The sequence below is a fragment of the Melozone crissalis genome, unplaced genomic scaffold (assembly GCF_028551555.1).
Source record: "Melozone crissalis strain CALT ecotype California unplaced genomic scaffold, PUWL_Pcris_2 ptg000013l_1, whole genome shotgun sequence".
NCBI classification, from domain to species: Eukaryota; Metazoa; Chordata; class Aves; order Passeriformes; family Passerellidae; genus Melozone; species Melozone crissalis.
This window is the reverse complement of record NW_026535791.1, coordinates 61,001,305-61,023,826: the sequence shown is the minus strand read 5'-3', so window position 1 is coordinate 61,023,826 and position 22,522 is coordinate 61,001,305. Positions and strand designations below refer to the sequence as shown.

At 37.2% G+C, this 22,522-nt stretch overlaps 1 protein-coding gene across 6 annotated transcripts in view; it reads right to left on the bottom strand.

Moving 5' to 3' along the window:
• CNKSR2 (connector enhancer of kinase suppressor of Ras 2) overlaps window positions 1–22,522 on the bottom strand; it is a 206,170-nt gene that overhangs the window by 125,027 nt on the left and 58,621 nt on the right. For all 6 annotated transcript variants that reach the window (XM_054271704.1, XM_054271707.1, XM_054271705.1 and 3 more), the window contains exons 4-5: window positions 21,691–21,778; window positions 6,680–6,721 (exon numbers count right to left, since the gene is read on the bottom strand). In XM_054271704.1, the coding sequence (XP_054127679.1) occupies window positions 6,680–6,721; window positions 21,691–21,778 (130 nt within the window). The remainder of the gene's footprint in view (window positions 1–6,679; window positions 6,722–21,690; window positions 21,779–22,522) is intronic.

Below are 22,522 nucleotides of genomic sequence, written 5' to 3'. Positions count from 1 at the left end.
ATTTTTTTCCTTGCCTTTACTCTCAGCAATCTCTCATTCACAGTTTGTGTTGATAGCATGCTAATCAATCGGTGTACAAACAAAACAGTCTGTTCGCCATGGAGGTGCTTCCTCCCCGTTAGGCATCCGTATGGAAAAAGACCTTGGACCCATTCAGTGGATCAGGTCCTTCCAAGGCAAAGATGTTGCCACATGGCAAAGCACTCAAGCATTGCACTTCTTCCACTCATTTCGTTCCTAACAATTTTTGAACACATTATTCAGGACAATCTGTACTACAGACATGTATTTTAGTTCCACTAAAATCAGATGGTAGTCACCTTTCCTCTCCAATTGTCATACCTTTGGAGGCTTTGTAAAACTACACCTCTGATTATGAAAACACTGTTAATAAGATCAGTGTCCTTTAGCCTTTGTAAGTGTTGATTGCCTGCTGAAATGCAGTATTAGTTACAGTAAGACACACAGGAAGCTGAGGATCCAATTGCTCCCACAAAAATCGGCAGGCATTAAAAATCCCCAACCTTTTTCAAGCTGCACTCAGCTCCCACCCAGTGTGCAAGGTATCTGCACATAGTGAAAGGATTTGTCCAGACCAAAAAAAAAAGCAAGTTACAAAAGATTAACTGAGAGAAACCAACAGATAATCATATTTTCTCCTGTTGTCACATGGTCCCTGTTCTCACTATGAGCCTTAAAGCAATGATTTCAGTTCTCTTTTGCAGTAACTCATCAGTGCACTTCAGTAATAAATTCTCCTCTCTATTCAAGTGACACACCTATAATTGCAGATTGAAGCTACACCACAGTCTTTATGTGCAAAGCTAAATGACTCAAAGGAGAACAAAAAATATCACCTCACAGCACCTCGTTGTTTGGTAGAAATTCAAAGGGAAACATTATTTTTCCCTCAGTAGGCAACTTCTTTATGCCTCAGAGCATGAAGAATGACAGATAATACTTAGTTTCTACCTGTATTTTTGGACTGTAAGGTACCAATTTCTAACAGCTTTTCCACAATTGCTCCTTCTTTCAGCCAGGGGGATGGGGAGCTAAAGGTGACGGAATTAGATTTGCATGTGCTTCGATTCTCTGTGGCTACTCCAGTTTGTGCAGAGAAAACATCTGTGTTCTGCATCCATCAGATGAACCTATGGACACAGCCTCAGTGGCCTCTCCTCAACCTGTCCATCCATTGTCTGCTCAGCTCAGGCAGCTCTAGGGTCACCAAGCATTTCTGGTCAAGCAAACAGACTTAGGTTTGTCCCTGTCCTTCCTTTTACCCAGGCTAGTGGCCAAGTTTAAATCCTATCTTGCCAAGTATTTGCAGTACTGAAACGTCCTGGCTTAAACATGCTCCCAGGACTGAGAAGAAGAAAAGCACCAGCGTCCCTCATCAGCATCCCACCTATGGCATTAGAGTGAGGAACAGGATACCCAGAAGACATATGGACTTTCAAGACTAACAGTAAGAAAAAAAATGTCTGGGTAATGTTAAGCTTAGTCTGTTAGTTTAGTTAGTAGCAGCTGTCAAAGATGAATGAAGTCTAACTAATTAACTGAAGCCAAACCAAATCATTATTAACCAATTAATTTTAGTCCAAAACAATTGCTATATTGCACAGAACACATCAGTAACTCCAGCAAGTTAAAACCAAGTGGGCCTGAACATGCACTGATGCATACATAAAGTTTAAATAGTAAACCACATCTGCTTTTGGCTGTAAAAAGCAAAGTTTCTATTAAACTGAAGCTTGTTCAGTTCAATTTACAAGGTATAGACTCTTGAAAGGCAGAAAGTTGTTACATTTTCTTTTTTTTTAAGACTATAAAATGATACCTTTGACAATGTATTTTTAGTCCATTATACTTCTATAACAAATATTCAAATATAGTGGGCAGGAGCAAATTATCATCACTGTGGTTTCCATAAGGCTCTTGCAAAAAGAGAACATTCTGATCCATTGCTTGTTTCTCTTTTTTAACTCTTCAAATTTGCATAGCTCATTTGCTTTTGAAAAAAATTCTGAGTATTAGTTTCCCTCTGCAGATCGCTTTCTACAGTTTTTCAACTCAAAATTGCATTTTCTGTTTGCAGGACATGCAGCCTAATTTTTAAAAAGGGAAACTCCTTAATCAAAGTGTCTTTTTTCTTACGGAATTAATCTAAAAAAGTTAAAAGAAAAATTATTAAAAATTTTCAGTTAAAACTTATTGTTAATCTGACTGAAGCCTGGCTTCTATTTTCTATAATTAGTTCTTCTAGCTTTGCTCTTCTTTTAATATTCTACTGCTTCACGTGGATTAATCTGAACTGGGTATTTCCATCAAATACAGCCTTGAACAGCTGGATGGAATCAATGAATTATTTTTCAAGTATTTTAAAACTGCAGTCAGAATTTTGCAAGGATTAACATATAATTCCCCAAATAAGCAGATATAAACTGATAGCCTTTTAGGTTGAGCAATTTTCTAAATACTTTATCATCTCAAGTTAAATCAATATAAAGATTCTAAATATGAACTAGCAAGAGCATAGTAATTTTCAATTTTGAAGCCAGCACCACACCTATGGCTTATCCTTCCCTATTTAGGCCCTATGTAATACTAAACCAGTTTTCTTTAAGATACTAAAAAAATTAATAACGCCATCTACTTCTGTTAGTATTATTTTCTATTGCTATTTCATTTCTGTTTCTATCAAGAAATTATGATTAGTATTATTTAACTATTTATTACATTGCTTACTTAGAGGAAGCTACCCTGGAAAAAACATACTGAGAAATGAGGTGGCAGAAATCCAAAGCATTTCTCCTTATTCGTGAACATTTCAGAAATTTAATGAGCAGAACCCAACACATTATTTCTGTGCAGTTTCATGCTTCTTATTCCACAGAAACCAAGTGTTTCTGAGAAAGAAGTCACAGAAAAAAACCCCAAATTTTAAGAAATGTAGGTGTCTTTAAATAACTTTTTCAACACTAGGACAAAAATATTATAGAAAAGACATTTTTTTCCCTAGACACACTGAAAGTCCGTTTAGAAGAAGTAAACAAGTTCAAGTAGGTAATTGCATCTTAAAACTTCATAATTATTCAGTCAGACCTTTTTCATTCACATACATTTTATATGTTTACTTGAATAACATAGATTCATTTTCTGGCTAACCTAATACCATAAGTGATAATCAAAATGCTTTTCAAAAACATTTGAAACTCATATTGCTTGGAGCAAACAAAAATATATCTTCCCTGAATATAAGCTGAAGCTATAGAGTTCTGTGTCTTCAAAATACCATTTCTTAAAAAGCAAATCCTGAAAAGTTAACATGTGAATACATTAAGTGACACTGAAATGTGCTGTCTGTGGACAAGACAATTCTGCCATCTCCACATGTCACACACTGTCACCTCTGAAGGAAAGAGGGCATTCATGTGCTTTCAAAAAAAATTAGTGCTGTTAGAATATGAGCACATGAACTCTTTTTTGGCCTCCCTAATTAAAGCAAACTAGTCAGTCATTTATTTGAGATTCTTGCCTACTTCACCATGCTTCAGAGGAAGCTGTTGTCATCTTATTGCAGGGGTTGTTGCCTCCATACTGTTATCTCTTTGTAACAGAAGTTCCACACCCTCTTGGAGTTTCTCATGGTCATCTCCTCAGAGCACTGACTCTTTCTTCTCCACAAAGCAGCCAGCTGACTCCAGTTCCCTTCTCAACCAACCAGCCACCCCACTCTTTTATAGCTCTCTTCTTCTCATTGGTTACAGCCGTGGTCTGGTAAAGTCAGGCCTGATCCTAATCTCTGCTAGTTGGCCCAGCTACAACTCCATAGGGATAAGATTACTTTCTACACTATCTTTGTTTTCCTGTATTCTATCCCCTTAGAGGAAGCCATGAAGTCTCATTGATGGGTTAACTTTGGAGGTTTCCTTGTGTGTAATTCAATAGCCAAGGATGGCCTGCTGTGCCCACACATTCTCTTCTTCCCCAGTTTGGCACAGGCTCACTCCAAGGGAAACAAGGCAGCATCCCCACAGGAGATCTGTGCTTACAGAGCTCCAGCCCTTGATCCACAGCATGAGTCAAAAAAACCCCAAAAAAACCCAAAAAAAACCAAAACCAAAAAAACAACCCCCTTTTCATTCCATGGACAATGGAGATGTTCAACCCAGAACACAAAAATCTACTACTCTGATCCAACAGTTTGCTCCTAAGGTGGTAAATATCTTGGCATCCTGACAAGTAAGAGTACACAACTGTCCTTTAAGTTTGGTTTTTTTTTCATTTCTCTAGCTTTAGATCGATTTTACTTATGTAAGAAGGCTCTCTTAAAATTTGGCTTCAATCTTAAGTAAGAATACCTTGCAATAAGGATTTCCTTATGAAATGCTAATTGATTGTTAGTAATTTTTTTTTTACTTTTTTGAGAAACTTGTTTCCTTGTGTCACAAAGAGAAAGTAGTACATGAAATTACATGGGATGAGCCCACAGCTTTGAATTCAACTTCTTGTCTAAGTCAGCTCAGCAAACACAGCTCTATGTTTGTATCTGATCATTCAAAGGCAGCTGGATAGGATACTGGTCAAACGTCACTTCAGACGGGAAATGGACTCTGCAAATGGACTTGGAATGGTGTGATCTCAGAATTTAAAAAGAGAGAATTTACTTTCTCTCCTACAATATCTGTGCACACGTCCTCTCAATCTTTCCTATTTCTCCCAGTATGTCTAACTCAAGGTTCCTTCTGTGCCTTTCCCACAAGTACTGCTGTTCTTTTTGTGTCAGAGAAACCCATTTTCACTGTTAGATTGCTCCCTCCAGATTGTCTAATGGGCTAAACCCATGACACCTTTTTCTATCTTCCAATGAAAAGGGTTAGAGGGAATTGTGACTGCTTTCAATTCCAATTCTTTCATCAACCTTGTTACCTGCACATGTAAAAAACTATCTTTCAAACTGAAAATATGATGAGTATCTTCTATGTGCCTCTATGATCTCAAATGCCATAATTTAATCACTTAGTCACAGATCTATCTTTTACCAATTGCTTTTGGTCAGCCTTTCCCCATCAAATCCCACTGATCAGCTGATATGCACCATGGTCAGAAATGCTCCAAGTTACATTAATCCATATAGTTGTGTTTAATCCTTACAGGGTCATTTTTAACCCATGGCTTCACTAAAGCATTCAAGGCTCTGTCTGTGCTCATGTTTCCTTTCAAACTTGAGCAGTGATCACAGAAGGTACATTTATACCTCTGTCCACCTGTTACTTTTTTAGAGTATTAAAAGTAACTTTCTTTACTGCAGACTAAAGAAATAAACCAACAAGAGTCTGAATGATGTAAAATAAATTTTGAAACCTGTCTCGATTTTGTGTACTCATGTATCTCGAATTAACTCCTCTCAGTTTCTTCAAAACTGTCTGTTAATGACTGTATAAAGTGATGTTTTCTCAGTCCTAAATTCTGGCAGCTTCCTTTACAATCCTTTCTGCCAATTTGTATAAGGTATATAGTGTATATAAAAGATTTCAGAACTCTCAGCTCTTACAGCAGACAGCAAGCATGCTTTGAAAACCAGGCTATACATATAAATTTCAAACTCATAGCACTTCAGCTTTTGCCAAGATTATGTAATGAAAGATTTTATTACTTAAATACTTGCAGAGGTCGACCTAGTGTAGATGACAATGTCAGCCTCACCAAATTTGCTAATTCTTTATGTCTCACACCTGAAAAAATGTCAGTGAAACTTAAAAATACAAGGAGACATTTTATTGCAGATTCGTTTCCACTGTGAAACGAAAGCATCAAAAGCTTACAGGATTCAGCCTGACAAGCATTTCGTACAGGTACACTATGGATAAAATAAATAATGGAAAAAGAAGTACATTTACTGGGAAGATCACTTAAAGAAATGTAGTATATTCTGGCTTAAGCTCTGGTAATAAGAACAGTAAGATATCAAAACGCACCTGAATGTGAAATAAATTAAACTAATTCATTATTCACCCTTAAAGAGATTATCTTCACTTCTAACTTTTAGAAACAAGCTGTAGGTTAACTTAATACTCACTAAAGCTCATTCACAACTTGAAACACAATTTAATACCCAAAATTTGGGTGCAGCTCTCAGACAAGGTTTACTCAAGCTGTTGACACTCTATACACCAGCCTTTTAAACTCATAATGTTTTCTGATGCCCTGATAACTTTTATCTGCTTTATTTACCATAAATAGCACTAAAGATTCTCAGAAGAGACAATTGTATTTATGCTGAGAATTCAAAAGGAAACATTGCATTAATTTTCCTATAATTAGGCTATCTTCTGGCTCCTATGGGGAATAAAGCTGTATAAATTAAGCTATATTACTAACAAACATAAATTATTTCATAGAAGCCTAGCAACCATCTCTCTCTCAAAAAACTGCCTTTTTAAAACATCACTCTTCTAATCATGGTTTACAAATAACAGCTGGGCCTGAGCCAGACAAACACAAACCCTTTCAAAGCTCCTGACCTGCTCACAAGTAGTTCCATAAACTCATTCAGTCATACCCAGTCTAGTTAGTTATCAAACTGCCACTGCATACAAAAAGCACAAAACACACAGCTCTAGAATTCTATATGGTCTTTATAAACTTGGTTATGAGAAATCCAAATGGTACTCACCACATGAAGAATTTTGTTCTCTGTTTCATATACTGTGCAATCCTGAAAAAGGAAAGCAGAAAAAGCAGGTTAAATTGGTCCAATCATTTTCCCTGCCTTTACTTACCCTTAAAGCAATTTGAAACAAATTGAAAAGTCTTTAGGATGAAACAAAGTATTTCAAAGACTTAGAATTGAAAGAAAGTGTGAAGCTACCACTTAAAGGAAATGAGACACTGGTAAATGTTTCTATCTATTCACTAGCTCTAGTTGTTTCCTTCCTTGAGACAGACAACACTCTCTCCACTTTGTATGCTTTTGGCATGTACCAGTTAGTCACATGTCTACCACCCAAGTGCCTTCCAGCAGCCACCCCTGAGCATGGACAAAAATGACCAGCTTCTAATGGTCTCACTGGAAAACAGAGATACCAGCAACAGTCTTAAGTGACTGAGATGAACAATTCTGGCTGAGCTGAACTGCCATTTTTGCACACTGTTGAAGAAGGGAAGGAGAACCTTGGTGGAGAGGGAAGAGGAGTTGATTGTTTATAACACACCTTGACAAGAGGGAGGAGAAACACCTCACCCAAAGCTCACTCATTAAACCTGAGGCACACCCAGCCTGCTGGGACCCTGGGTACATTCTCAGTTCCTCATGCAGCACGTGAGGCAGCTTCCATAAGCAACACCAACAGATGGGGGGCTGGGACTGCAAAGGTTTTTCTGACAGGCCAGAATCTCAGTGGATATAAGGAAATAGAATTCCCAAGGCAGAGAGCACACAATCAATATTGGTGAAAGAACCACTCTTGAGTTCATTCAGGTGCTGTAACTTTGTGGTAATTAGTGCAAGCTCTGTTTGGAACAGATGCTTTACATGCTATCTAACAAACCACATGCAAGATGTGACTAAGTTTTCATGTTTAAAGTCTCATTTTAAAATCAATTTATCCTGCTAGGAAACCAACATTTTTATATGCAACTCTTTCAAAAAAAAAAAGAACTTTTAATCCATTAAACACTTCCAGTGTTACTCAGGCAAGAAAAGCCAATGTGTCCTTAAGCTTTATATAAAGCCATGCATGCAGAAGTAGCATGTTGATTGGGAAGCATTTTCCCAATAACAGCTGTTGGCATTCAGGAAACATTTGCCAGTAAGTTTAGCCGGAAAGAAAATCTAACACATTTAATTATATGCAGACATCAATGAAGTATTTGCAATCTTAGTAGCAATAACACACATTTCATTGTTATATGTGGGAGGGCATGTAACATTTTCAATCTGGATACATCTATTTTCTGCATGGTTACTTATGAATCATTTTGTAAAAATAGCAGGAAGAGATTGCAACATTTATATTGAAGAAAAAAGTGCTTTTAAGCAGACATAATTTCATTGGTAATAGGAAGAGTTTACTATAAGTTTAAACACAGTTTAAAGAGGATACTGTTTGAGAAGTCTCACTACTAAGAGAAGAAAGATTTAATTTCAAATGCTGTAGGAGTTTATTACAAACAAGAAAGCAGTGAATAACAGATAAATATTGCTAAATCCTTAAATTGAAAACTTCCCCACAATCATGAAGGAAAGTAAAGAAATATGCTTTCTTCTGGCAAACCAAGACTATATATAAAAAAATTAAAATGCTTCTGAATCCACAAAAGATAGCAAAACAAGTGGAAAACTTCTCAGGCATCCAGTCTATGAATAGATTCACGCTGAATTTCCCTCCTCAACACACCATTCCCTACAAATCCAGGGTTTGAGTAAAAGAATTGCTAAGTAAGTCATCACATAGTAACAGCAGATTGTTGATATTACATGCAGGCAAGAGAAAGTTCAGTAAACTATAAAAGACAGAAAGACTGGAGGACAGCAGATGCAATGCTTAGGTAAAAAAAAAAAAAAAAAAATCCAAAATACACTTTGTCTATACATGAACGACACCCAACTAAACATAATTCAGGCACGAACTCTGGGAAATGTGCAGGAATGGCAAGAACCATGATGGCAATCCAGAGCAGCCCTGAAGTCTAGGATTCAAAGAAACTTCGGAAAAGGTCACCAAGCTGATCCCTCAGCTTGTTTCCACTTCCTGCAGCCATCCCTAGAGAGGAGGGCCGAGACTGCTTCTGAACAAGCCCAGCAGTAAAAGCCACACGCCGCTTTCTGTCACAGGGAACATTCTTTCCCTTTGCTGCCTTGTGCTTTGTCTTTAAGCAAGGGCTAAAGAGAACTGTGCCCACCCTCCACAAACACCCCTTGGGTTTACTGCTTATTACTGGGGGCTTCTACCATTTACAGTTATTGCTTTTTAATGCCCATTTCATCTCACCTAAAAGAGCTTAAAACACTTGAGAACTATAAAAAGCCTCAACTATGCAATTAGAAATAAATTTTTATTCTTAGTAGCAATACACCCACACCTGGAGAATGTCTTTCTCTTCCATACAAGCCTATATCTTACTCCTTAAAGGTTTTCTTTAATATCTGTTTAACTAGAGTACCAAAATATTGCAATTAAGGTAAGAAACAGATCATATGCAAGTTTAACATCAACTTTTTTTCTACTTTAGAAAAGCAAGAACACGCACAAAAATCTGCAACCAAGCTTTACTCCTACACAAGCTAAAAATTTGCTATTCACTTAGTTAAACCAATACTGTGATTATCCCTGAACTGAAAGGCACAGTTACAGCAAGGAGGAGATGTATTACTTCTACCTGTTTATTCTCAGAACTTTACATATATATTCACTGCCATACTGTAAGTATACCTAGGCCATGTGATCTTCTAACCAACCAAACAAAACTTCAGCTGAAACACTGTAAGGTTATTTTCTAATTATGGATTATTTTCGAAAACATTAATGACACACATTGTTAATAAAGCAAAAAAAGAAATTCTGTTAATTTACATTTCCTGAAGATATAGTCAAATACTGGCATTAGTAATTTAAGGGAGAAAAATGGCAGAGCATCATCCACAAGAAAAAGGAGAGATTTAAAAGGGAAATACGATGGAACAACTTTATGAGTAATATCAGATCTTCATGGTCACTCTTTCCAGCTCTGCCTCGTGCACAAAAATGGCAAAAGGGACCTTTGTCATACAGCTGGAACTATCCTAAAAAAAGAGAAACAAGAGCTCCAATATGGAAGGAAAAAAAAAAAAAGCAATAAGGGAGGAAGATAAGAGCAGCAAGAACAAATCACACAAATCAAGGAGCAGGTTCTTCTCCATCTTCAATCCCAGTACAATTTCAAAACCTAATTTTAAGACTAGCAAGACCTATGCCACACTGTAACTGAGAGAGATTGCTTTTTTCTTCCAGAAGTTCTGACCTTCACAACCTTCACATGGTCTCTACAAAATAAAATATTAAATTATATCTGCACAGATCCTACCATAATGTCATAAGGAATAATTGCTGAGGACGTTTATATTAAACCCTCTGAATGAGACAGCACTGGCTAGTGACAACACTGTAACATGTACACATTTTATCCATCCCAACCCAGACACTGCTGGAACAAATCAGATGTGAGACAACATATATAAAACACAAATATCTGTGGGCTTTTTTTTTTCCAAAAGCAGTGTTTATGATGCTTTATTTTTTCCTTTTTTTTTTTATCGTCAGTATTACCAACTTCTTTTTAAACATTTGTCTTAGAATCTCACTGAAGTGGGGAATGGGATCACCTGATTACACTACTACCTTCCTTATTCTTTGTTTTCTTTGCAACCACATTGATTAAGTCTCAACTCAACTCAAAATGTGAAAAAAGGAGGTACAGACAACCTGCCAACTTACCCTACTGCTCCCATGTCCCACAGATAAAAAATGTTCATGCAGTTCTCCATTACTATAACTGTGGGATAAATATTCTGCAGAAAACATTTCTATTTTTACATCTATATGATTTGGTTCACAAGTCCAAGTTGGCAACCTGTCAAATTACCTATTGCAACTACCTGTCAAACATTTCTCTCAGTATACTTGCAGGCTATAATCTTAAAACTTTCCATCGTTATTACCGCTACTACGACTATTATTATTATTCATGGTTTTGCCATGTATTCCAGGCAGCTGATGCACTGCACTCTTCGTGGCAGTCTTAAGTTCCTGTCAACTTAATACTTCAGAATAAATTATGCTAGTTCAGAAAAAGAAATACATACACAGAAATAGTTAATGGATTTTTAAAAAGGGAGAAATGCAGAAATATATGCATTAAATCTTTCACCAACATTTCAGCATTTCTAGTAAACCTTACATCAGAGCACCCAGAGATGGAGTGGACTCCTTTCATTATATTTGCTTGTTCAGCAGAATGCCTTAGTTGCTCATGCATATGTAGTCATTCTAATTTATTTTTTCCTATAAGGCAAGGCAAATTCCTAGGCAGAACTGATATAGAAGCAGACTACACGATTTTCAGGAACAAAATGTCAAAATTTTCAGGTAACATATTAATCCAAAAATGTCCTTTTTAAATGCATATGAGAGTAGCATTGCCTAAAAAGGCAGGCTGTGTGATTGATTCAACTGGAGCAACTTGTGAAGAGCAAGAGCTTGCCATGAAATCATCAATTCTCTGGGTAGCTTTTATGATGCTTGTGGTGGAGCTTCTTCACTTATTTCTTCATTTCTTTTTCCCTGCAGTCCAACTGAATTTACAGGAAGCTAATTATGATTAACAAAGTGATTAAGCTTTTTAATATATGTTTATGTTTATGTATGTTAATATTGCACTGTTTTTTCCAGTATGTGGCAGATGAAAACGTAGGTAAATGTGTTAGGAACGCCATTTAAAAGCAGTAGTAAAATTACCTGGAAAATGCATGAGAAATCCCACTCATCTTCTATGTCTAGTTTCAAGAGGGCTAGATTTTACATACTGCTTAAAAACATGTCAAATGGAATTGTTGTCATCATTGTTTTTCAAGTCATGCAAAATATTCTAAGCTATGCAGCTCCAGTTTTCTATTTGTAACAAAAATAATGAATTACATGATTGCTTAAAAGGGAGTTCAGACTCTCATAAATCGCCAAACCTTTGGCATAAAACCCTCTTGAGCAATGTAGCCATTGGGTGGAATTAAACCAAAGAATCCTTTACATCCCTTTGCTTCTCAAATTGATTAAAACTGTAACTGAATACTTTAATAGCACTGAAAGTCAAATGGATGATTTGTTGGTCTTGCTACTTAGCAACAATAAAAAATAATTAACTTGAGAATGCCCAGATCATAACTTCCAGCTCCTTCAGTCTCAGGAGTGCAAAATAAGTTGTTCTGGCTCCAAGGTGCCTGTTTGAGAGTCACTGGGTCTAGGGAACTTATGCCATTGGCTCTAGAAGGGCTCATTTGGTTTGAAAATGAGCTGCCCAATTCAGCTAAAGCAAGAGAGCCACAGGACTGAGTTTTGCTGAAGTCATCACTGAAGGTCTTCACAAAAGTTCTCAACAATAATGATGACAAAGTCTAAAGCTTGGCCAACACATGAAGGTGGCAGAAGTTTCATAACCTTTAGTGTACTTTCATTCATTATTATCCTTATCACTTTTCTCCCACAAAGACACTGGTACATAGTTTCCAAACAGGTAAAAGGGTAAGACAAGTTGAGTTAATTTAGACTTTCACTAATTAGAAAATACATTGAAAATATATCTAATTCAGCTGATGGCAGGAATAAACAATGACAGTTTTGAAACAGTAGACTTGAATGATATCCTGTAATGGTTTGGGCTGGAAGGGACCTTAAAGATCATCTCGTTCCTATACCACCGTCATGAGCAGGGATGCCCCTCACTAGACCAGGCTGCTCAGGGCCCCATTTAGCCTGGCCTTGAACACTGCCAGGGGTGGAGCATCCACAACTCCTCTGGAAGACCTGTTCCAGTGCCTCACCACCCTCACAGAGAAGAATTTCAACCCAATATCAAATTTAAAACTGGTCTCTTTCAGTTTAAGGCCATTGCCCCTTGTCCTGTCACTACACGCTCCTGTGAAAAGTCCCTCTCCAGCTCTTTCGTACCCCTTTAGGCACCGGAAGGATGCTTATAAGGTCTCCCTGGAGCATTCTCTTTTCCAGGTTCAACAACTCACTTGGCCTGTCTTCCTAGCAAGAGAGACTCCATTCCTCTGATCATCTTTGTGATGTCCTCTGGAGTCATTCCAACAGATCCACATCCTTCTTATAGGGGGCCTCAGAGCTGGATGCAGCACTGCACCTGGGATCTCACCAGAATGGAGCAGAGTGGGGGAATCACCTCCCTCAATCTGCTTTTGAAGCAGCCCAGGCTGTGTTCTGTAGAACATGATGATTAGAAAACTGATGGATATTATGGACTCCTGCTTAGACTATGATTTACAGGCATGTCTTTGTAATTACTGGAATAATAGAAAACAAACTGACAGATACACAGCTCACTTCAACCCCCTCCTCCAACCCCCCTTTAAAAGTACAAGGAACAAAAAACCTTAAATGCCCCAAAAGCTACAGAAGCTAGCAAGCAGGTAACATTCCCCTCTGGCAACATGCTAAGAAATCAGAGCACTAAACAGTTAGCCACTTCCTGATGTGCTTTACCACATCTTATATTTTGAGGTCTGGCAGGTTGTTGGATACAAAAGGTATGGACCTTGACACTGAAAATTACAAATGTTTGGAACAGAGAGAGGCGGAAAGGAAATACTTTTCTGTCTCTTACCTAATTAAAATGCAATAGCAAGCTCCTCCAAGCTATACAACACTCAATACTTGCACAGGTAACCCTTGGCTGCTGCCACAGGAAATGAATTTTTAAAATTACACAGACACTGTTAAAATTTGCGCTGTATTTCTAAGTAACCATCCCAAAATATGCTACTTCCATGACTTTCTTTCCACTGGGCTGCTCAGAAAGTCTCCCATTATGGCTGCTTCAACTGCAACAGTCCCAGGGAGCTCTATCCTCAACTCTCCCCTTTTCTGCAACCTCTTCCCTATTGCTCAGCAGCCTCCTAAAATCATGCTGCTTTAATTATCATCTCTGTGTGGATGAGTCACAGATCTCTCAGCCCTTCTGTTCACATTCACAGTTCAGAATCTCCTTCTGGATATTTGCCACCAGCCCTTACACAGGATGCTGAAGAGCTGCAATCACGTTTCTTCCCAAACACTCCCTGTTCCCCCTTTCTTTCCCTATCTCTCAACAGCTCCACCACCTTATGTCCCACAAGCTCACAACCTGGGTGCCATTTTCAACTCCTCTTCGCTTCCCACACAAATCCTGTCGATTTTATTCCCACTGCCGTTCAGAAATATTTGCTTTCTTTCTCATTTATGCTACAGTTATTCAATTCCTGCAGTTTCTTGCCACTGGATCTATAACATCCTCATTCTATTAGAATTAATTCCCTTCCCCTCCACACTAATGCCAGTAAAGTCATCTGAACCTGCAGGACCCACTCTGTCCTTGCCCACTGGAAATGTGCATAAGAACTGAGAGAGGTGGGGGAAAGCAGAATGGTGAGCAGGCATCACAGTAAGAGAAGGAAAAAATCTCTATTGGGAAAATCCAATGCAAGCTACTAAATAAATGCTATAAAAAAGGACATTTCTTATGCAACCTACACACATGCTTCTAGAAGTCTAGAGCCTTTCCCTGAAAATGCAATAAACCTGCAGTACTCTAAGTTCATAACCCCTGTGTACAAACTAATAGCAATTACTCAGCTTACTGAGTACAAAGAATTGCTTTAATTTTATTTAAACAATCTGTGTGGAGTGGCACCTATCACCATAGTAACAGAATACTTCATGTAGAAATTTAATACAACTTACATAAATCACCCACAGACCAAGCAACTACTGGGAAAAATTGCTTGCTGGATTAAGGGAGATGCAATAGGTACACTAAGCTCTTTTATTCTATCTTTCTGAAGTAATTTTCCATTTCCAATTATTTCTCCTTTCTGTAAAAGACATCATGTTGCTTTCCTTAGGGATCTGGTCACATATTAATTCTTACTTTGCATGTAGAGAGTTACACCTCTTCCTTTTTTCCAAAATGAGCCAGCACACCATTCAGTCAGAAGCTACAGCCAGTATTTCAGCACCAAGTAAAATCACTGATACTTGCTCATATATCCTTCAGAATCCAAGTGCTTACATGGCCTAAGTCAAATTTCAGCTGCTCAGATGATTTCTCTACTTGGTGACATTCTCAGAGGCAAAAAAAAAATCCACTGAAACTATTAACAGATGAGAGATAGGAACTGAGAAAAAAATTGTACATCCAAAGGAAAAAAAAACCAAACTCAAAACACTTCCCACACCTCTAAATAAGCCTCATGCATCCAAAACTGTTTTATTATTGGCATGCAAAACAGAGCTTGTAGCACAATGTATTGCACAGTTCTTAAATTTTCAATGTCACTTCCAAGACAATTTAGAGGTAAATAACTTCTTAATTTTTCAGTTCTGCTTTTCTTCCAATAGTGTCATGGTAAATAATCCCAGTTTTAAAAATACAACTACAGCAAAATATTGCATGTTTTATATTTTTATAGGTGGTTATTTTGCCAATAGAAAAAAATTAAATTATTTGAACTGAAAAAAAAGTACTAATATTTAGGTAGAGAGCATTCCAGACTCGGCTACAACTTCAATGTTTCATATTGGATCATCTCAAATGTATGTATTTGTAATGGATTTAAGCAAACAAACACATTCATAGTCCTGAAATGAAGACAGACACTACACTAATTTATGCTTAAGGCTCTTACTGGTTCCTTGGCAACACATGGTTTCTGTAACTCACTGTACTGAACTGGAATGTGCTTCAGTGTACCTGGTTACAGAGAGTGCTCTGGCCCTGGGAAAGGAGATCAGTGTCCAAAGTAATAGAAATGCAGAATCTCAGGCTTCACATCTACTGATATGACCAACACCACACATCACCATTAATCATGGAAGTTACCATGTATAAAGAATTACACAGCAAGAGTGGCATATCCTGTGTGCCTCACTCAGATGGAGACTGTGATGCCACTCAGTGTGCACAGACACAGTGCCCACATCAGCCTTGTTAAGAAAGCTTTTGTTTAAAGGAAACATGAGATGCAAAACCACAGTTTCTCTCCTATCTACACTTTATCTCAGTTTTCACCAACTTTCTGCAACTTTCTGCATGTGGTTCCATAGTCTCTGACTCCTTCACTGTCACCTTGACTCACTCAACCTCCATTTCTTAGAAAACTTTAACAGCTGCATTGGTTTACCAACACATGCCCTGTGAAAAAGAATACTCTTTTTTCACAAAATATTCTGCTTTGTGTTTCACTATTCCCCATGTTCAGATACTGTCAATCATTAATCTGGAAGTAAAGCAAGCAAACAAAAAACAAAAAAAGCCTAAAAATAACAAACCAAGTCAATATCAACTCATTTTTGCTTTCTGGTCACTAATTTTTTTACCTATTAAGCAATCGAGTATTTTGGTGGGTTTTGGTTTTGGTTTTTTTTTTTTTATCCTTCTATCCCCTAGGAAAAGAAAATTACTTTCTCTGAGAATGGAAAAAAACCAAATTGACCTTTACAGGGTGGCAGCTTCATAAGCTACTTTGAAAATGTCACATCACAGACATATACAGCAGTACACAACTTTAGGAAGAAAACCCCATACCTCTTTACAGCACCTATCTCAATGACAACTAATGAGTCATCAAATTAGCTCTAGTAGAGGTTCATGCCAATAGACTATTATTGACTTTTAAATCTTTCAGTTATTCCATGCCTAATTCCATTTCAAAAAGCACTTCTAAATTTACATCGAAAGAGAATACATATGCAAGTAAACCATTTCAAGGGGAAAAACCTGTATAATCAAATAGCAGAAACAAACTACCAGATTCAGAAAAAGGCATCAATGCTAAGTACCTCAGGCACTTTTTACATTACATTAAATTACATCTGAAATTTTCCATAAAAGTGTGCTTTAAAAGAAATAAGCTACTTTACTATGAAAAAGAGAAAAACATTGCTAAAGAGCATACATGAGCATACATTTAAACTACTTTGATATAGCTTCTCGTAAACAAACAACAGTTTCATGCTTCCCACAATCCTTTAGTTTCTATTTTTGACTATACATACATTATATGCAATACACATTAACTTTTAAAAGTGAAGAGAATAACTGCACAGATCAGTATGTATCCTGAAACACCACTACTGAGAGGTGCTTTGAAACCTATAGAACAGAAAATCTTGCATAAGAGCAGCACATGAAGGATACAAGATAAATGAATTCCTGTCAGCATTACTGACAATGACTTATAATACTCTCATATGAAAACCTTTCTGATTTTATATACATAGACAGATATTGCCTGTGAATTGTTTTCAAGGGGAGCTATTTAGTTGTAACTTTCCCCAACATCTATCCAGCTACCTATTCGTACACTTCCCCCTCACTTGAACACTTAACAAATATGGGGCAGTTTTGTATAAACAAAAATATATACACTGTATAAACAGAGTGCTATGCATATAAATAGGAAATTTCAAGAATGTGGCCTCCTCATCATGCAGTATTTTTACCTAAAAAGATGGGGAGGAAATTATTATTACCACAGCAGGCTAACAATTTTTTATGCAAACACTTGGTAATAAAGTTGGGGTGGAATGAATAATGCTAAAAATGTAAATAAAAAACTTTAAAATTTAATATGCAACTGTCTCCAGCCAACACATGTTGCTTTGAAAATCCCTACAATCTGGAGGCACAAAGCAGCTTCAATGATGATCCAATCACAGCTTCACAACACTAAACTATTAAAACCATTTTATTAGCTAAAGATACCTGAGATAATTAGCAATTTGGTATGACCTGAAATTTTAAAATTTAAAACTATATTTAGTGAGTCCTTAAAGTCCTTAATAATTAGGACTTAAAAACAAAAGTGAGGAATTGTGATGGAAAAGATGAGAGATAATTTGTAAGACTGGCACTCAGGACATTAATTATTCTTCTTCATTCATGATTTTGATACTGTCCTTAGTAAATGAATAGAACCACTTTATATCACTGCATTTGAATTCTGAGTCAGAGCAGGGGAGCTAGGAAGGTAAATTTCCATTTTATCCTTTTAACTGGAAAACAAGCCTCTACTGACATTTCTCAGTGAAACTTAACATTTGAAACATCTCTCTTTTGAGTTTACAGCCGTGTGATTACAAACCCCACAATGACATGAAAAATAGTGCATTTCCCAAGAAATAATTTGTGATCCTTTTCAACATCTTTTATCTGAGAAACAGCCATGGCTAAAAGCCCAACAGAAATATCCCCGGGGATGGGAAGTGCATCCATTGGGCAAGGAATATATGGATGCTTTTTCTTTTATATCTCAAATGCCTTTAAATGGGAAAAAAGTTCCAAACCTCTCAGCTAAAGCAGTGCACAGAGCATTTCTGTGTGCCCTATAGCACAGCTTTTAGCCCAAAATCACAGGTGCCCATAAAGTCCAGACTTTGTGTAGGATTATCTTGGTCTCTCTTTGCTATCTTCCATCCTGGCTGCCACTTCCCAAATTGCATCACTCAGGTTCTCACCCCGTGTCACCCAAAATCTGAGGTGACCTCCAGAAGTTGCTCTGATAGCTGATGACAGAAGTGTGCTCTGTGCAGCAATGCAAGGCAGATTCATGCCAGCCAAGTGACTGCTCTCCATCTCCACCCCAGTTACACAGCATTGCTTCCACCACAGCTCTTCAAAGAGGTCTTTAGGCAGAGAATTAAGTGCACTGAAGCTTTTCTAAAGGAGCATTTACAGGCCTACAGCTATGCTCCTACTGCAGCATACTCCTGAGTAAATCCCACCAGACACTAAAGCTGCAAGATAAACATCGGTGGTTTGAAAACGAAATAAACACTGCAAATCATTGTGAAAGCTGATTAAGGAAAGTAAAAAACATGTGATGAGGGCTACTAATGATCACTATTAAAGAGCAGCAAAAGAAATAGTGTGTTCAGCAGCAAAATTTTCTTAAACTGTCTGGTAACTTACAAAGTCAATATAAAATTAGACTTTTCAGATATTCCCAAGATTTCCAGGGCTTCAATTTTAAAGAAGAAAGCTTCTTTAGTGAAACCTTAATGAATTTCTGAGGAATAAGAGCATTGAGAATAAAAATAAAAGCTATCTCCAGATTCCCAAAGAAAGCAAGAAATCTGCTGTTCCCTACAGTTATCGGTCTAGCTACTGCTAGCTTTCTAAACCAAAATGAGCACACTCAAAAGGACCAACCAGTTCTTGGCACCCTCTGAAGCTGAATAACCCAGCTATCTAAGTCAACATCAAGATTTCCATGAACACCATCAAGAACAGGCTCTCATGTTCTTCCTGACACACATTTGTGACTGGAGTAATTCTGTCAACACAAATCTAAATTCATGAATGAACCTAAGGCAAACAAACACAACCCAAAGCAATCTCACATACACACAACCATAGCCCTTTGACATCTATCCTGTACCATCACGAAAGAACTTGATGTACAGGATCTATGCCTTCTTTATGCATAGCAAAGGAAACAGAAAGTACAGATAATGCTCAGCCTTCAATTCCTACTGAGAGACAGATATGTGTAGGAGAGAGAACGCAAGGAAATGGTAGCAAAAAATAATGACAGTCTCATGGATTTGTTTTTTAAATTCTTTTTTTTCCCCTCTAGTTTTTCTGCAAGGAAAGTTTCTTATAAAAATGAACAAGAATGCAAGCCCTGAATTAGAGAAGCCATCAGCAAGGAGGACAGTGTTTCGAGTCAAAACCTGCAGGAAGAGGCTGTGAAACAATATCCTAAAATCCTAAGGGGGAGAAAAAAATACCTCAGCCAAAATAAAGCAGCTGCATAGAAGCAGATGATTAGTGCAGGCTACCGTGATAACTTGCAGTGGTCTGAGGGGCCTGCTCTCACTGGCAAATATCCACTGCACACTGGCCTGTCAGGCCTTGGGCAATGTGCAGCAGACATAGAAAACCTGATAGTTAAAACAAAGCATGTGTCTTCCCACATTTTATACCAAAATCTGTCTATAAATCCAGCTTTTCTAATTATTTATAAGTTAAAACACAGACAATCATTAGGTTTTCTTAGACTTTATCCTTATAAGAGTGATGCAATACTGTCATTTTAATTCATTATCCACTTAGCTTTGATAATGAGGGAGACGCCCAATATAATTTAACTCTATGAATAAACACAGTATTACAATTACCTTCAAAATGTGCAAAATAATTCAAGCAGGCCACTTTGAGTTTAGTGGTTTTTATTCTTCATATTGACTACAGAATTGGTTTTTTGGTTTTGGTTAATAAATCTAAACATTGACTATAAATTAATCAACACCAAAAGTTCCTAATGGAACTCAGGTACTGAAGTTCTGTTTTTAAATTTTACAAAAGTCTTAAAAAAGTTCAAAGGTAATAAAAATGTACAGACTGTATACCTTTTATAAACCTTTAAGCATAGTAAGAAACTGTTCTCTGCTGTTAAAAAGAAAAATTGCAACATTGCCTTCTGAATACTTTTTATAAAAAACCCCTAAGCTAGTAAGGTACTATAAAATGCTTTGCATATAAAAGAAAACACGATTCTGAGACAGAAAAACCATGTGATATTGAAAGATTTAATTTACATCCAAAAGAAAGCACAATGAAGAATATCAGTGTGCTCAGTGAGCATATTAAAAAAACAGCAGCTAGGACATTTTGAAATGCACCATTGGAATGCATTTAAGTTGAGCACAAAACACATGTTTGAGACCACTAATGGAATTTTTCATTATTGTTCTTCTGAATATAGCCCAATTCAATTTCAGTACATGCTTGAATTTAGGCACATAAATGCTCCTTTTGATTTCCAAGTATGGATTCATGAACCGCTTTCTGATTGCAGAACTATGTTATTTTTGGAGCAGGTAAAAATGCTGTTCTCCAAAGGTATTAAATAGTAACATTTATTATCATCCACACTGAAAAATATACCTAGAGAAACAACAACCTATACCACAGTGAATTAGCAGTATGATGGATAGGGATGAATTTTTCAGAAGAATTGACAATGACCTAATTCCAGGGAAATACTGCTGTGGTTGCTACTTTACCCACTTTCTAATTAATAGGGAAAATTGATCAGGTGCCTCCTTCCCTCATCTAAAAACTATCTAAAGACAGTGATGCACAGTGGAAAATGACCAGTCTGGACAGCTGAGACAGAAGTTTAGTTTTTCTTAGTTTGGTGTGATGCTTGTGAAAACCAGAAAGTCTCCTCAGTGCTCCTACTGCCTAGCCCACTCCCTCCCTTTTTCTCCACTCTACCTTCTCAAGTGCAAACCATCCCTCAGACTTCTGCCTGGCAGCAGAGACCTAACAGTTCAGCAGAACAACAGACAGCAGAACAAGAGACAGACCTAACCCACAGACAGAAGGGCAGGGAAGGTTCTCAGGTTTGCATTCCCCAGTGAAACTCATTAAGCAAGTTACTTCTCAGTAACTACTTCTGGATTTCTTGAAGGTAGGATGTACAAAAATATAATCAAAATATTCTAACTGCCCCATGGCAACATGTTTCAACAGCTGTCTAGATGATACAAACCTTAGGAAAGAAAGGATTACTAAAGTTCAATAAATATATATCATTTGAACCAGACAGGCAATTAAAATTGAAAGACAAAATATAAAAAATTAAAGATGCAAATTATCAGGTAGTTACCTCATTTTACAGTGATTATATTATACTAGAGAACCCAAGATAAACATTAGTGATGAGATATGCAGAGCCATATGCACAGAACAGAAACTAGTACTATAAAACCAGAAAACAGAATTTTAAAAAAGCATTTACTAAATACTAGTATTCCCTTATTTTGGTTGGACAGTGATATAGCCAGTGTTAAACAAAATTGTGGGGAAAAAGGTAATAGCCATTTACAGTTCAGAAAAAAATAAACTGCTAAGCAAACTGTCTCATACCTGTTGTACTATTGTTGTTAGTTCCAGACAGAGTTGTATGACATTATTTCTTGTTACTGAGTAATCTGTGACAGCAGCAAAAGGTGATCTAAAAAAAGAAGAAAAAAAAGAAAAAAGTTGAATAGCACTAGCAGATATCCACCTGAAGTTTTAAGTTCCTCTTTCAGAAATTCAATTTATAAAAGCATTATTCCTAACAGTTTACTTCTGGACTACCTTTACTCCCCCAGAAGAAGCCCAGCTGGCCTTCTGCATTGGTTTGGGAATACCCTTATAAAGACAGCCAGAGGCACTACTTCCTCCTGTGATATGAACAGGGTCCAGATGTGAATGAGATCAGAGAAGCTTTTGGCTGATTCACTGGGATTCTTGGGATTTGATCTAATATCTGGGAGAAGTAGTAGAGGGACTTGGAATAGGTAGAATCTAGAGGGGGAAACAGCATTTAAAGCCAGAGATGCATCAATGAATGCTGAGAAGTGGCTGCAAAGCCTAAACTGGAAGCACAACCCAACATTCTCACACACTGCTACAGTCAGAACTGCTTAGTGAAATGAACAGTGTAATCCAACATTCACAGACCTTACCTACATGTGTCCTAGCCTTTAAAAACTTTATATTAGGATGTTTAAAATGCTTGCCTACTCTGGAAGCTTGATTGCCTTCTAGAGGCACTGCTAAAATATATTTGGTTAGTGAAGCTGGCAGTCATCTGATTTGTGTTCTACAAGCCTCTCAAACTGTAAGCTCATATATGTGACTCATTCTTTATTCAAGAAGCAGCCAAACACTAGGCAGAACTGTTATTTTCTCTAAGAGGAGTCAAGAGCTT